Below are 15,252 nucleotides of genomic sequence, written 5' to 3'. Positions count from 1 at the left end.
CACTTTTGATCGTGCCGACACTTTGTACCCAAATAAATATGTTTTTTAAGGAAACCTCTTGCCTTGGACTTCTGTTTTTACTGGTCTCATCTATCGGAACCATGACAGCGGTACACTCCAGTACCGGTTTCACTCCATTTCAAGTAGCTAATGGTCAAACATTTGTAGCCATGCCTGAACTCCCTACCAAGCAACTTATGGAAAATCCACCCTGTTTTCCACTGCAGCTTACTCAAAGCGGAGGTTACTTCTAACCTTAGGCCTCCTGCACCTCAGGTGCCCACGCCTATCATGTTTGAGGGTGAACAACACTTTGAAATTAAAGATACTTTAGACCAGGGGTGTCAAACTGCTGGCCCGCAGGCCGGACACGTCATGCGGAAGCCGCGCCCACCCCATTGCCGGCAATGGCAAAACAGTCACGATATGTCATGTGACATCACGTGACATCACGAGCTTGACATGTCTGCTTTAGACTCTTGAACACATCATGGGGTAACACAGTACCTAGTAGCTTGGAAGAATCTCCCTTCCACCCAGAATGAGTGGGTATACAAAAAACATGTTAGAGCCCCTAGACTTCTCAAAAGTTTCCATGCTAAATATCCTGATACTGTAAACCTGATATGTCTGTATATATTTTTTCTTTCCCCTTCCTTTTCTGTTTTCTAGGTGGAATTCCCATTCTTCTAGGTGGGCCATGTGTCAGGTCCCCAAATCCTTATTGTTTTCCCTGCATATGTATTCTTGTTTGGGGCCTGCCATTCTGCTGGGAGGGGGGGATTTGTTTTCACTTGGGATAACTTTCGCTTTCTACTTTTCCTCTCCTGCCTCTATCCAATCTAGAATTAAGAAAGGAAAGCAAACCACTTAAATATTGCTATATTTTCCATTTCTTTTTGACTTTCTCAACTATGATGTCCTAGGATAGCAACAAGAAATACAGCTTCAAGAGCTGTGTACTGGAGAGGTAAACTGTTCTGTTTAAGCATGATTTCCTATTGAAGAAGCTAAGTGTGCTTAAGGGTTTTGCACTGTTAATCGTTCATCCTGTTTAAAGATAAAAAGAGGTCATTATGAGCTAGATATACTGTACAAGAAGGGCTATCCCTATGAATCACATGATAGTTCTTGTTCTATATAAGTGTTCAGGATCCTTCTTCTCTATCCCCCCTATATTACACAATCCATTTTTATTTTTTATATTGAAGTATATGTTTAAAACATGAGATCTCCAGACAGTTGGTTAAAATAAATATGTTGTGATTCTGAATATGTATTCTTGTTTAAGGTGTAGCATCTGAGAGACCCCATCTATGAATCAAAGTAACTGAACCAGTTTTTAAGATCTTATTAGTTGAAATTATCTTTTGTCAGGGTAAATTCAACTGTTTCCCAAAAACTCCATTACCACTGTGTTCCTTGTCATTAACATCATCTTTCCACCATCAGACAGCAGCTTTTAAAAAAATCCTCCAAAAATAATCTGTGTCATGGTCAGTGCATTTTATTTTTAATCAGCACAGTACAAAAATAAAAATAGGTGTGTGTGTGTTGAGGGGTGGATTAAGTTACAGGCACACACAGCTCTTTTACAGTCTTGTCACATTTATAAACCTCATATACTTACAAACACACTATAGTACACATACATACAAAAGACCATTTATAAATGAAGTAATAATAAGCAATAATAGCAATTCTGGTCAACAAATATCTACAGAAGGGATTGCACACTAAAAAAATCCAAACACTTTAACATACATAGACACATATAATTTAGCACATCCTGTTTTCTTCCACTTCCAAAATGTAATTTTGAAGAATGTTCATGTGAAAAAAATGGCACAATATTTTGTTTTTCCCCAAGAAAAATACTTTATAACATTAAGAACTGTGTACAGTTAATATCAGAAAATACAGTATCTAGAAGTCTTGAGATGGAATTTGAAGAAATGAGGGTGTTGTTGAAAGTCAGCAGGAGGAGATCTACTTGAAATTGATGCATGGTATTATTGTGTGGCTGGGTTTTTGTTGTTGTTGTTGCAATCAACTGTTCTAAAATTTTACTTGTCAAAAGTCACAAAGCTGTTTTTGGCATGCATAGTATTACTGTAAAGCAATAATGGAATAACTGGAAATGATTGGGTTTTCTTTTTCCTCTTGCTATAAGCAAAGATTTTGTTCTAAAATGATTCATTTCATATAGCAGTTTATTACACTCTCACTCATTGCTCTTCTATATCAGGACTTTTCAACCAGTGGTACGGGTACCACCTGTGTTACATTGGCACCTGGCAGGTGGTATGCGACCGTCCTAGAAAAGTGGTAGCGGGGGAGGGGAATGAACTGAACCGGTGGCAGCACCGCACAAGCCTGAGCGAGAGATGGCTGGAGCTGCAGGGCTGTCAGGGCTCAGCGGAAGCACCAGGATCAGCGCTTCTTTGGGGCTGTCAGGGCTCAGTGGAAGCACCAGGATCAGCGCCAGGCTCCAGCTGGAGCTTGGCGCTGATCCTGGTGCTTCTGAGCCTAGAAGCGCTGATCAGCTGGAATGTTGCAGCATCTCCAGGGTCTTGTGATTTACATTCAGATGCTTGGCAACTGATTCATATTTATGACGGTCACAGTGTCCCAGGGTCATGTGAAGTGACCAAAACCTGCTGCAACCACCCAGCAGACTGAGGGAATAAAAACCAAACAGCCCCACCGCACCCCCGCTGCCAATCCTCAACAGAAATGCTCACAACAATGAAAACTTCGGACAGGAGGAAGAGCACCACCAGGCAGGTGTCTTGCTCGGCTGTGGCTTGAGGGGCACTTTTTTCAGTGCCATTGTAACTTCGAACAAGTAAGTTTGATTTATTGAATGCAACTTATTTCTATGTAAACATGCATAGAATTGCATTTTAAGCTTTCATAACCATAGGAGTAGAACTGTTTTTCCTTTAATATTTTTTAAAAGGAGAGGAAGTGCAAAACGTTTTACTATCTTTTGAACAAGGATAATGACTTGTTCAAAAACATACCAAAATTTAATCTGAGCCACTAATGTAAAGTGTTGCAGAAGTCAACCACAATGCTGAATGAGGAATTGAGAAGCAAATGGTATGCAGTGGAGAACCATAGAATAGTCCTCCTTTCCTCTCCTATGATGCTAAGGCTCAGTTTTCATTTACAAACTTGACAGCATGCTGAACAGTCAGTATTTCGCTTCTTCATGGCTCAGATTTTGGGCTAGCTTTTGGCAGGACCTGCTGAACAAACTCAGCAGCTGTTTAATCATCACAACATATATATTTATTTCTAGTCTACTGTAGCCTCTCAGCTTTGACCTTTTCAGATTTCACAGCTTTTTGTGTTCCTCTGCATTTTTAATAGTGCTTTGCTTTTTTTTAATTAATTGCAAGATACCCTATTTAAAAACATAAACTCCAATATAGCTCTCCCTCTGCCTTTCTGCTAGAATGCCAGCATCCTCAGCAGCAGCATTAGAAGAGCTTTCTATTTCTAACTTACCCTTTAATCCACAGCCTTCTTCACCCCAGAGCATTATTGCCTTTATACTATTTAACTGTCCAGCTTGTGAGAACTTAAAACAGTGAAGATTACCTACATACCAAAAGTTCACATCTTCCAAAGAACCCTAGACCTGAACTATTAACATTTAATATATATTATCAGTAACTGAGGGAAAGTCAGTCTCCCCACTGCCCCTTTTTATGTACTTTTGACTATCCCTGAAGATCAGAATATTTTAACCCTTACATACTGTTTAGGAACAGGAAAACTAAACAAAATAAGTAAGCATCAACATCTAATATTATTCAAATATTTAGATGTTCAGTGTGAGGAAAAATACTTAAATTCTTAAAAGTTGGCATATAACTGTAAGTCTACAAGGTGAAAGAGAAAGTCTCCAAGCATGGAAATAGATTTGTGGCTCCAAAGAACCATCTGCAATATTACTGTACAAAATATACAAAATATTTGAATATTTTGTATCTGCTGCAGATTGAGATTACAATTTATCTTTAGTCACAGTCCTCAACACTATAATGGAATGGAGTTCTTTTATTATCATTCAGTGGATTCCCTTGTTCTGCTTATTTGTTGTGGTTGTTACTGTGTTTTTATAAAGAATGAAGGGTGTTGGTTGGCTGAACACACATGAACTTTACCCTCCTGACTGGGGCTGCAAGAAACCCCTTAGAAGAAAAGCATTTCTACACTGAAATTCAGCACCAAATCCTTATGATCCTAAATTTTTTCAATAAACAACTGAATTAGGGAACTTTATTATAGATACTCAGAAAAACCTCAAGGGACTCAAATTCAGTCTGTTTGAAACAGCAAAGTTATATTACACAGATAACATAATGCCCCAAAGAATTAACAATTTCTGACCAAATACCAATACTGTACACATCACTTGCCAGCAAATTAATACCAGCTGACTAGTAACTGTCCCCTGGGGCTATCTTGAATCTCACCTCCCAGTCCATACAGCATTAACTCCTATGGTTTATAACTACCTTAGCAGGAAAGGATTCTCAAATCTCACCTTCACCCTTTGACACTAATGTTTAGAGAAAACCCTATGTAGCCTAGGTCAAAGGCCCCCAATGAAATGGGTGCAACAGATGATAACATACACAAAATCACACATGCCTCCTATATATTTCTGACTTTTCCTTACCCTCTTCTGTTTCTCAATATAATCACTCTGTCATGGAGTAAGAGTCCATTTTGGAGGCTAGTACTGTGATGGTGTAATTTTGTTCAAAATGGTGTACAAAGTAATAACATTTACATTATTTTTTTAAAAACTCATTCTTGGATCCCTTTTCTGGAATACCAGGTTCTAGAACATCCACTAGATCTGGTCTCTTTCTACTTAATAACTGTAAATATTATTCTCCTCCACTGCCTTCCACTGTGAAGAAGTAAATCCTACAAGCTCATTCACCCCAATTCACATACAGTTTAGGCCAAAGCAAAAGGTGAAACGATGCCATGATCTTGTTTGCAGTAATTGGTCCTCCACTCTATTTTGTCCTCTCCTGGTTTACAATCTGGAAAAGAAGCCATATCTATCACATGCAGCAAAACTGAAAACCAAGCAGGCAAACCCATTAATCTCTTGTCAGTTTTGATTAATAAAAGCCAAGCTAATAATGGTGGAGACCAGAGGTGGGTGCCTGATTTCTTTCAGGCCTGTCCAGTCTCACCTATGTGTCCTGGCTTGTTTGAAAAAGAAAAAAAAACCATAAGATAAACTGACAGTTCCCTTTCGTGTGAATGACAAGGAGTTTTAGTTCACCGATCCAGGCCAATGAGCAGCCTGTTCTTCTCTTCTTGGCTGCTCTCATTCTTCAAGTCAGCAAAGATCTGAGTGAAATAGTGTGGGTCAGCATTGACCTGCAACATTTTGGGACTCATGAGGTTGATTATGGAGAGGCAACGATCCCAAAATGCCTCTTTACAGCTCTCCACTAAGAAGGGCTTGAGAGGGTAGGAGATCTCATTGCCCATATAAGAATAGGAGAGATAGAGGCAGGTAAGTAAGACAGCCTGAAGATCATGGTCCGTGGCTACTTCAGATGAAATGACATCCCGGCAAAGCATGTACAGAAAGACCACATTGGCTGGTGTGATGAAGCCTTGGTCTTGCCAGCCTTGCAGAAGGAGAGACCGGTCCACACTTCTAAGCCACAAGATTGGGTCAGTGGGGGAAAGGTGCTTCAGCCTGTAGCAGCGTCTACAGAGGAATGCTGCCAAACATCGTAGCAGCTCACTGGTTGAAGCTTGGACAAGAACCCTCTTTGGGGTGCCAGATGAGTTGCAGCTGGGGTGGGGGGGGTTCTTGACAGAAGAAAGAATGCCCTTGGAGCTGGAAATCTGGCGGCTTGGGACTGTAGGCTGATTGCTCTGGTTCTGAGCAAAGGTGGAGAGATTGGCACAGGAGAGAGATTTCTTGAGGTTCTCGTTGTTGAGGTGTGTGATGTTGTTTTGATAACTGCTATTGGGCTGCAGCTTCTTGGAGTTTTTCTTTTTGGCAGATACAGCTGTGATGCGTTTCCAAGGCAGCACTGAAATGATAGAGTGGTGCTTCAGGCTCTTATCCTTTGCATTCTTACTATTATGGATTGCAGTGTAATCCGACACTGTGGTCAAACCATCCTCAGAGAGGGTGGCTTTCCCATAACTGGGTGAAAGGCTCAACACAGTGCCCATGGTGCACAGACAGCTGGGAGCAAAGCAAAGTGGACAAAGCTGGATGCTGTCACCACCAGGGCAGAGGGGTCTCTGCTTCAACCCTGCTCACTCTCCTTTCTGTCACTGCCTTAATAGCTTGGATTCAGAAGTTACCTGCCAAAGGCAAAAACAGTTCCAATAAGCCCAGGCAGGGGTCAGTTTTCTCCCAGATATACAGCCGCCTGATTTTCAGTAGTACTCACCCCATATTCATTTATAAAATATTACATTTATTATTCTCCATTTCTCCCTACCAAAATTATACCAATGGTATAATTAGACATGCTAGACTCTGGATAAAATTGTCTTATGTGGGGAGGAGGGGAGGGCACCTAACACCTGGCTTTGACATGTGCAAAGACTGCCCTGCAAAATGGGACATTGAATTTCAAGTCCATAGCCCTGTAGAAATGGCACCTCTGATGCCCGCCCCCCAGGTCCTGCTGGTTTCCTTTTATATAAATGGCCTAAATGCTACTCCACCATGAAAGCTGAAGGAAAAAGCTAGGTGTCTTTACAGAGGAAGGCTACATAAACACCCAAGGTTATGTTGGCAAGTGTACATGTATGTGTAAAGTCTTTTGGGGATGCTTTCTAGAACGAGAACCATATTAGCTGGCTGCTGCAAAACAAAGAGTCTCCTAACACCTTGAGGAATAACTGATTTATCATGGAAGATGTCGGATGCTTCTCCATTTCTCTAAAAAGGTATCTCCCCGTCCATATGCATTCAGTTTCTATGTACAGGCATAGAGAGAGAAAGAAAAGTCAGTCACCCATGTTTTTAAAGACGCCCACCATGCATATTTATCGCCTACCCTCTTTCCTGTTTGGATACCAAATAACTAGAAATGATGGTACCTTTAAGAGGAGAAATATTTCTCTTCCATCGGCTTTCTTCTCTTCATCCAAGCTTTGCTTTTTTCGCGCGTGCGCCACATGTCCTTCCTCCCGCCGCAATGCTGCTGCATTTCCCCCGCCTCCCCTTCCCCAAAGGACGTGATGGCGCCCGTTCTTCTCTCTCCCCCCCCCCCACGTGCCGCGCCATCTCCGTACTACCCATCGCAGGTGCGCGCCCTCCGGGCACCGTGGCTTCTGTCCAAGGTCCTACAGGACCGGCTCCGCTCTGGGGGCTGCGGGGAGGCGGCAGAGGGGCAGGTGTGAGGCCCTCCGGCCTCCCCGGCACGGCTCCGTCGAATCAAACGAGAAAATGCATACAGAGGTTCACCCGGGGCGGCGGCGGCGGAGACGGCACACGGAGGAAGCCTGCTTGCCTTCCCGTCCCTGCGCCCCACTGTCGCCCCCTGGACTGGCCAGCCGCTCCCAAGAACGGCGCGGGAGTTCCCACCAGCTAGTTAGCAGCCTTTCCCGGCACTGCCTCAGCTGCTTTGCTGGCTGATTCATCGCGGAGCTCGCTGAGCCCACCTGGCTCCGCCTCCCGCTCCTCATCTTACCGTAGCCGCAGCCCGCCTGCAAAGCAGGGTGACCTCCGGCGGACGCCGTCAGCGATCCTGGGTTGTGCTCTCAGCCCCGGGAACACTGTCGGAGCGCCCCTCTGCCGGATTGATGGCCTAGGGAGCCGGCTCCTTCCTCTACTGAATAGAGCACTGCATCGCTTATCCTTTATTAAGCCAGGTTGAGCTGAAATCCTGGCTGTTGCCTTCAGTGTCGTGCATCCACTGAATTGTACTTTCTTATTTTGTTCTGTTTATAATTTCTAAGCAAAAATGGACTGAGTTTACTTCACACCGTAAAGAAATTACACTGTGACCCAGAATTTATGTAAAGAATAACACTGTCACCTGAGCAACTATTTCCAGGGGCAGGATTTTGAAATAGATAAAACAATAGAGTGGGTGGATGACAGCAAAATTCAGTAAACCATATTTGATTAATTTTGAAAAGCATTGTTAGGAATTTAAAAATGGGAAAGGAACCCACCAGCTCTTCAACCTACTTCCAAGGATTTAATGAGAAATGAGTGGGCATTTGCAATCCAAAAGCATTTTACTACAGCTCTTTCCAAAATGGCACCCTTCATATGTTATGCTAACAGAATTATAGGAGTCAGGGAGGGTCAAAAAAGGCAAGATGGTGGCCATATCTCCAAAATTGAGGTCCTTATGAATGAATGAATCTTTATTGTCAAAGTACAACTATGTATACATTGAGATTAGCTGAGCCTCCCTTTGTGCTACCACCCCCCAACACACAGTGACAACAGACTCTCCATCTTACTACACCATGTGAACCAACTACACCACACACCAGCCTCCCAAGTCAATTCTGCATAAAATTCACACAAGTTATTTCTCATTCAAAAGCCTAACAGCCCACGGATAAAAGGTGTTTTTCAGCCTGTTGGTGCGGCTGGCTATACTCCTATATCTCCTACCCGATGGTAGGAGAGTAAAGAGATACTGTCCAGGGTGTGAGTCGTCCCTGAGGATTTTCCTCACTCTTCCAAGGCAACGAGCCCTGGCAATGTCATCCAGTGGTGTCAGGGAACAGCCCACAATGTCTTGTGCTGTACTCACCACCCTCTGTAATACTTTCCTGTCCACGGCTGTCAGACCAGCATACCAAACCACAATACCATACGAGAGGACGCTCTCTATAGTAGACCGGTAAAAGAGGGTCATTAGCCGTTGTTCTACCCTGTTCTTCCGCAAGACCCTGAGAAAGTGAAGCCTCTGTTGGGCCTTTCTAGCCACCTGGGTTGTATTAACTTTCCAGGTCAGATCTTCACAGAGGTAGACTCCCAGAAATTTAAAGGAGGAAACTCTCTCCACACAGCCCTCCCCAATGTAAAGTGGGGCAGGTTCCTCCTTTTTCCTCCGGAAGTCTAGCACCATCTCTTTCATCTTGCCGATGTTCAGGTGCAAGTTGTTGTTACTACACCATATGGATAGTTTTTGAACCTCCGCCCTGTATGCTGTCTCATCCCCACCTGTATGCTGTCTCATCCCCTAAAATACGGGGTTCAGATAAAATTAAGGGAATTCAAATTAGAGATCAGGATTATAGATTGAGGGCGTTTGCAGATGATCTGGTTGTTACAGTGACTCAGCCTGAGGACTCAGTTGTAGAACTGATGGAGATAATAATGCAATATGGGAAAGTTTCTGGATTTAAGGTTAATATACAAAAAACTAAAATATTGTCTAAGAATATGACGGTATTACAAAAGGCTGTTTTGGAAGAGCTAACGGGATTTGAAATAGTTAAAAGGGTTAAATATTTGGGGATATATTTGTCACCCTCAAATGTAAAGTTATATAAAAATAATTATGAAAAGTTATGGGGAAAAGTTCAAAAAGAATTGGATAGCTGGAAAAAACTACAATTATCTTTATTGGGAAGAATTGCAGCTGTGAAAATGAATGTTTTGCCAAAATTTTTATTTTTATTTCAAATGATACCTATACTTAAAAAGGATTCAAACTTGGAGGAATGGCAAAAAGGTATTAATAAATTTGTTTGGGCAGGGAAAAGGCCACGAGTTAAATTTAAGATTATGCAGGATACGCGTGAGAGAGGTGGTCTTAAAATGCCTAATTTTAAATTATATTATGAAGCTGCTGCTTTGTCAGTGATAAGTGATTGGTTTAATTTAACACAAGTGAGATTACTAAATCTTGAAGGCCATGATTTGTTATTTGGTTGGCATGCATATTTATTGTATGATAAGAAGGTGGATAATGTGTTCAAGGTACATATTTTAAGGCATGCTCTGTTGCGAGTTTGGAAAAAGTATAGACACAAGTTAAATTATAAGATACCTATATGGGCAATACCGAAACACGCAATAGAAAATATAAGTGTTGGGTTTAAACATGATGTGACTACATATAAGGAAATTTTAAGTTTGGAAAGGAATGTATGGCAATTAAAGCCGTATAATATTTTAAGAGAAGAAAAGATTGTACAAACTTGGTTTCAGTATGGGCAATTACAGGCCAGGTGGAAGGAAGACCAGAAAACTGGTTTTTCAACGATTGATGAAAATTTGGTAAAGCAAATTAGAGATCAAGGTCAAGCACATATTAAAAGGATATATCTTGCATTGATAGAAATTGATTCAGAGACAGAACTTGTTAAAGACTGTATGATAAAGTGGGCTCAGAATTTTCAAGAAGTCATTACAATGGATACTTGGGAAAAGATTTGGGTGAGAAATGTAAAATTCACACAGGCTCAAAACTTAAGAGAGAACTTTTATAAAATGTTTTATAGGTGGCACTTAGATCCTAAAAAATTAGCAAGTATGTATCCGAACTGCCAGCCCAAATGTTGGAGGTGTGGTGGTGAAGATGCAACGTATTTTCATATATGGTGGACCTGTAAAAAGGTTAAAGCTTTTTGGATTAAAATTTGGTGGAACATGCAAAAGATATTCAAGAAAAGGATAAAGTTTTGTCCGCAACTGTTTTTACTGGGCATTATTACTGATACTACTGTTGTGGACACTAAGCTGATGTTGAATTTAATTACGGCAGCGAGACTTTTAGTAGGGCAATATTGGAAGAAGGAAGAACTGCCGACTATAGAAGAATGGACTTTAAAAGTTTCCAATCTGGCGGAAATGGCAAAGATCTCAGCGTACTTGAAAGACCATTAGCAACAGAGATATATTGTGGAGTGGAGAAGATGGATTGATTATATCCAGAATAAATATGGGACTAAAAAGTTTCATCTAGCATTTGAATAAGTACTGATGTGATATTTATATTGCTTGTAGTTATTTTATAAGAGTTAAAGTGCGATAGATTTAATATTTTATTGTTGTTTGCATAAGGTAGACTATGATTGCTTGTATTTTTATACCCTGTATTGAGCTCTGGCAAGTCGGGGAGGGGGGAGGGGGAAGGGAGGGAGGTGTTGGGGAGGGTTGGGGAGAGGGGAGGGGGTTGGGAGGGGTTTTGTCTTTTTAAAAAATGTATTGTAAACCTTTTCAATAAAAAAAAGAGAATGCTCGGCAAGATGGTGTTGAAAGCCGAGCTATAGTCAACAAAAAGCATCCTGACATAACTTCCAGGTTTCTCAAGATGACTTGCTACAGAGTGTAAAACAGTAGCTATGGCATCGTCTGTCGACCTATTTCCCCTATAGGCAAATTGATGTTTATCAAAATCCAGTGGGAGGCATGTCCTGAGATGTTGGAGAACCAATCTTTTGAAGCATTTCATGACTACAGATGTTAATGCAATAGGTCTGTAGTCATTCAGGCACTCAACTGCAGTTTTCTTGGGGACCAGGACAATGGTAGCTGCTTTCAAGCACGATGGTACACATGCCATTTGCAAGGAGATGTTAAAAATCCTTGTCAGGACCCCTGCTAATTGGTTGGCACAATTCCTAACCACTATCCCCAGCACCCCATCTGGGCCTGTGGCTTTGCTGGGATTCACAGCCTTCAATACAGCTCTCACTTGGTGTTCACACAGGGTGAGTGACTGAGAATCAGAAGGCCAGCCAGCAGAGGCTACGGGGTCTGGTCTTTTTACCTCGTAGTGAGCGAAGAAGATATTCAGCTCCTCAGCCAACGAGGCATCGGTGTTAATCATGCTCCTCTTACTGCCCTTGTAGTTGGTTAAGTGCTGCAGTCCCTGCCATACTTGCCTCGGATCGTTGTCTGCTAAGTGGTTCTCCACTTAGGTCCTGCTCTTTTCTTACATTGCTTGTAACAAGGGGGCAAGACCTTGACCTCATGGTCACATACACCATACTGACTTTTCTTACCATACCTGTGGACATCCCTCCCTGTGAGGAACAGAAATGGCTATGGGAGCCTAGCTCCCAACAGAGACACACTGAAGCACCGACATGCACTGACATCAAAGTGCCTTTAAATGTATTCTCAGGGTGCTGGGAAGTTTGGGCATTCAGCAGATGGATTGTCTTGGCACCCAACAACTGCAGAAGGACAAGGATCTCTTAATCTTCATGTAGGCTGGCTGAATAAAGTAGCAGTAGAATCTCCCCCATTCTGTTGGAACATTTTATTTGATGAATAATTAATGAATTATCAATTAATGAATTAGGTGCAAATCTATTTGCAAAGGTTTTATTTCCTCCAACAATAATTGTTGCATACTGTATTTATAAGGATTATAATCTCTGAACTGTACTTTATATTTTCTATGAACTAAATGATCCTGAATGAACTGAATATGAATTTTTGTATATATTGAATGATCCTGACAAAAATGAATGATCATGTGGGAAGAATCCAGAGAAAGAAATATTTTGGGAAATATTAAAAAGGCAGAATATATTTCCCCAAAGGATTTTAAAGGCAGAACACCGCCGCCCCCCAAGTCTCTCTGCCTCAGACAGAAACCAGGTCTGCAGAAATGCAGATGTGATAATCTTGTCAGAAAGATTGGAGTCAGGAAGCTGGGATTAGAAAGAAAGATCCCTAGAATCAACAATCCCTCACACCAAAAATCCAACAGTCATCAGCCACAGCCCCAGGGAAGCAGGACATGACATTTGGGACATACAGTAATAGGATTAACCCACCACCATCAGAATACCAGAAAGGCACACTCAGACTCAGGTCAAAGTTCATGCCACAGGAACAACTCCAAACAAAAGCTCAAGAAGGTATAAAAACCTACCACTCTCCACTACATGTGGTCAGTTTTTCCAGAGCCATCTTTCTATCGGGCTCTCCTCTTCAATAAACTATAACCTTCTTTCTAAAGCAGTCTCCATTTTGATTATTCCCAGCTTGGACTGGTAATAATTTTTCCCTGATGAGGATTTTTCTTTCACCAATCATTTATTCAAGACTTTGTTTACACTACAAGGCTCTGCTTATACTATAGATTCTCTGGCTGTTACAAGGCAAGGCACTAACCACAAAGCAAGACTGCAAATTTATGAGGATTGTAAACTGATTTACAAGGATTGTAAAACTGTGCCCTAAACTGCAATAAGACACTGCAGATTCTATCCATCTGCAATTATCACTGTACTTTCTTCTGTGGATTACAAACTATAAAGATTACAACATTTTTAAAGGAAAGAGCCTTTTCAGTATTACTATAAACTACTATTTCTCTATAATCTTTTACACTAGCTACAAACTGATATTTCATTTTTTACTCTCAGCTGAGATACTATTTTTTTTCTTTTCAGCTGAGATTTTATTTTTCTTTTCAGCTTTTATTCATCTGTTAATTTTAATGCATCTGTGGATTACAAACTATAGCTAGAAGGCAACCTCACTTGTATTTAAGTTCTACTTCAACATTAGCCACAGGAGGGACTAAAAGGAGAACTAAGAACTCCTAGAACTAAGCAAAAATTTCCTGAGTAAGAACTATTAACCAGTGGAATGGCTTGCCTTCAGAAGTTCTGGGTGCTCTATCACTGGAGGTTTTTAAGAAGAGATTGGACAGCCATTTGTCCAGAATGGTATATGGCCTCCTGCTTGAGTATCCGGTTGGACTAGTTGACCTCCAAGGCCTCTTCCAACTCTGTTATTCTGTTAGTCTATTGTTCTAAAAGATCTAACATGTTTAGTTTAAATATTCTTAAAAAATCTTCTAATTTTTTGGGAATTTTGAAATTGGATTTTTTTATTTTTACATAAACTAAAAATTTTACATTTTGATAAATTTATTTTTAAAAAAATTGAAATTTTGAAGTGATTTAGAATTTTTTAATTTTTATTTTTTTAACTTTTGGAAAAACATTTTACATTTTTGAACATTTTGAAAACTTGAAATTTTAAATTTTTAAATGAACTAGTGAAAAGGACTAGTAATGGAAAAAGAGACAGAAGCTGTTGTGATTTGCAAAATATGGTCCATGTATGCATTCATGCCCATAGAAGACCCAAATTACATATGTACCAAATGTAAACTAAATTAATTACTGGAAGAAAAAGTAAAGGGTTTAGAGGCAATTCTAGCCACTCTAAGACTCAACCTACAAAGCAAGAAACTACAACCAATGGAAGAATACTATATCCAAACTGAACACAATAAGGAACAAACAACTAGCAGAAGAAATGAACCTGTACATGAACCTTTAGAGATAGACCGATGGCAACATGTCACTCAGAAGAAAACAATCAAGGGCAACATCCTTGCAGCCCACTCCAGTGGAGCCCCACTGGAGCTGAACAATCGATTCCATAGCTTTTCCCTGGAAGAAAGCATGCAGACACCTAGAAAAGAGGTATCATCAAATGTTCTTGTGACAGGAAGAAAAGTAGCCCAGACTTTCCCAGGAAAAAAAGGTGAGTTTTGGTGATAAGAGATTCACTTCTGGTGCAGTAGCGCAAGTAGCTGAAGGATCATGAGGCTCCGCATCCTATGGCCAATTTCTTTCTGTCTGGGGACCCTAAATGGACCTAAAGTCACTCCAGAGAGGTGACAAAGAAGGAGGGAAGCCCCGCTGACTATGGAAAGATGGCAGTCAATCCAATCATTTGGGGAAAGCCCTCCAGAAACCAGCAGGAGAAAGTCTTGCTTAACTCCAGAGTCTAGCCCAAGCTACAAGCAGCCAAAGCCCAAAAGCACTATTTTAAGCTGATTGTAAACAACATGATTGGAACTGGGTAAGAACACTGATTTTCTCTCTTCTACTTGATGATTGATTTCCTGGGGGGAAAAAAACCCCAAGAAGCAAAAAGTCTCCGAAAGTGAGAAGGAGGGGGATTTTTGCCCCACCCTCCTACAGACAGAAGCGGTGAATTAAACTTTTTATGGGAGACAGAAATATATTGAAATGAAATGAATATAAGACCTAAACCTGGACAAGTTTGAAATTGGTGGAATTTGTTAAGATTTTCTTTTTAAATCATGAAAACAAAAGAAAGCAATTGTTTATTTTGAAAACTGAAAACTGAAAAACTGAACTGGTGCTGACATCTAGTGGTGGATGAAAATATACAATAGTAGTTTAGGAGGGATGCATCAGCAGTCCGGATCAGACAGCGGTCGGTCCAGGTGGATTGAAGAAACCCTCTGAAAGGATGGA

At 41.0% G+C, this 15,252-nt stretch overlaps 1 protein-coding gene across 1 annotated transcript; it reads right to left on the bottom strand.

The window, feature by feature from the left end:
- Window positions 1-5,046: 5,046 nt before the first annotated feature.
- Window positions 5,047-6,234, bottom strand: LOC308676132 (cyclin-dependent kinase 5 activator 1-like; the record flags this gene model as incomplete). The annotated part of the gene is made up of 1 exon (XM_081341868.1): window positions 5,047-6,234. The coding sequence occupies one exon, from the start codon at window positions 6,232-6,234 to the stop codon at window positions 5,317-5,319; it is 918 nt and encodes a 305-aa protein (XP_081197994.1). The 3' UTR covers window positions 5,047-5,316.
- Between the last annotated feature and the right edge of the window lie 9,018 nt (window positions 6,235-15,252).

This window comes from Vipera berus (genome assembly GCF_964194415.1).
Source record: "Vipera berus genome assembly, chromosome: W".
NCBI lineage: Eukaryota > Metazoa > Chordata > Lepidosauria > Squamata > Viperidae > Vipera > Vipera berus.
This window is presented reverse-complemented; position numbering and strand designations above follow the sequence as displayed.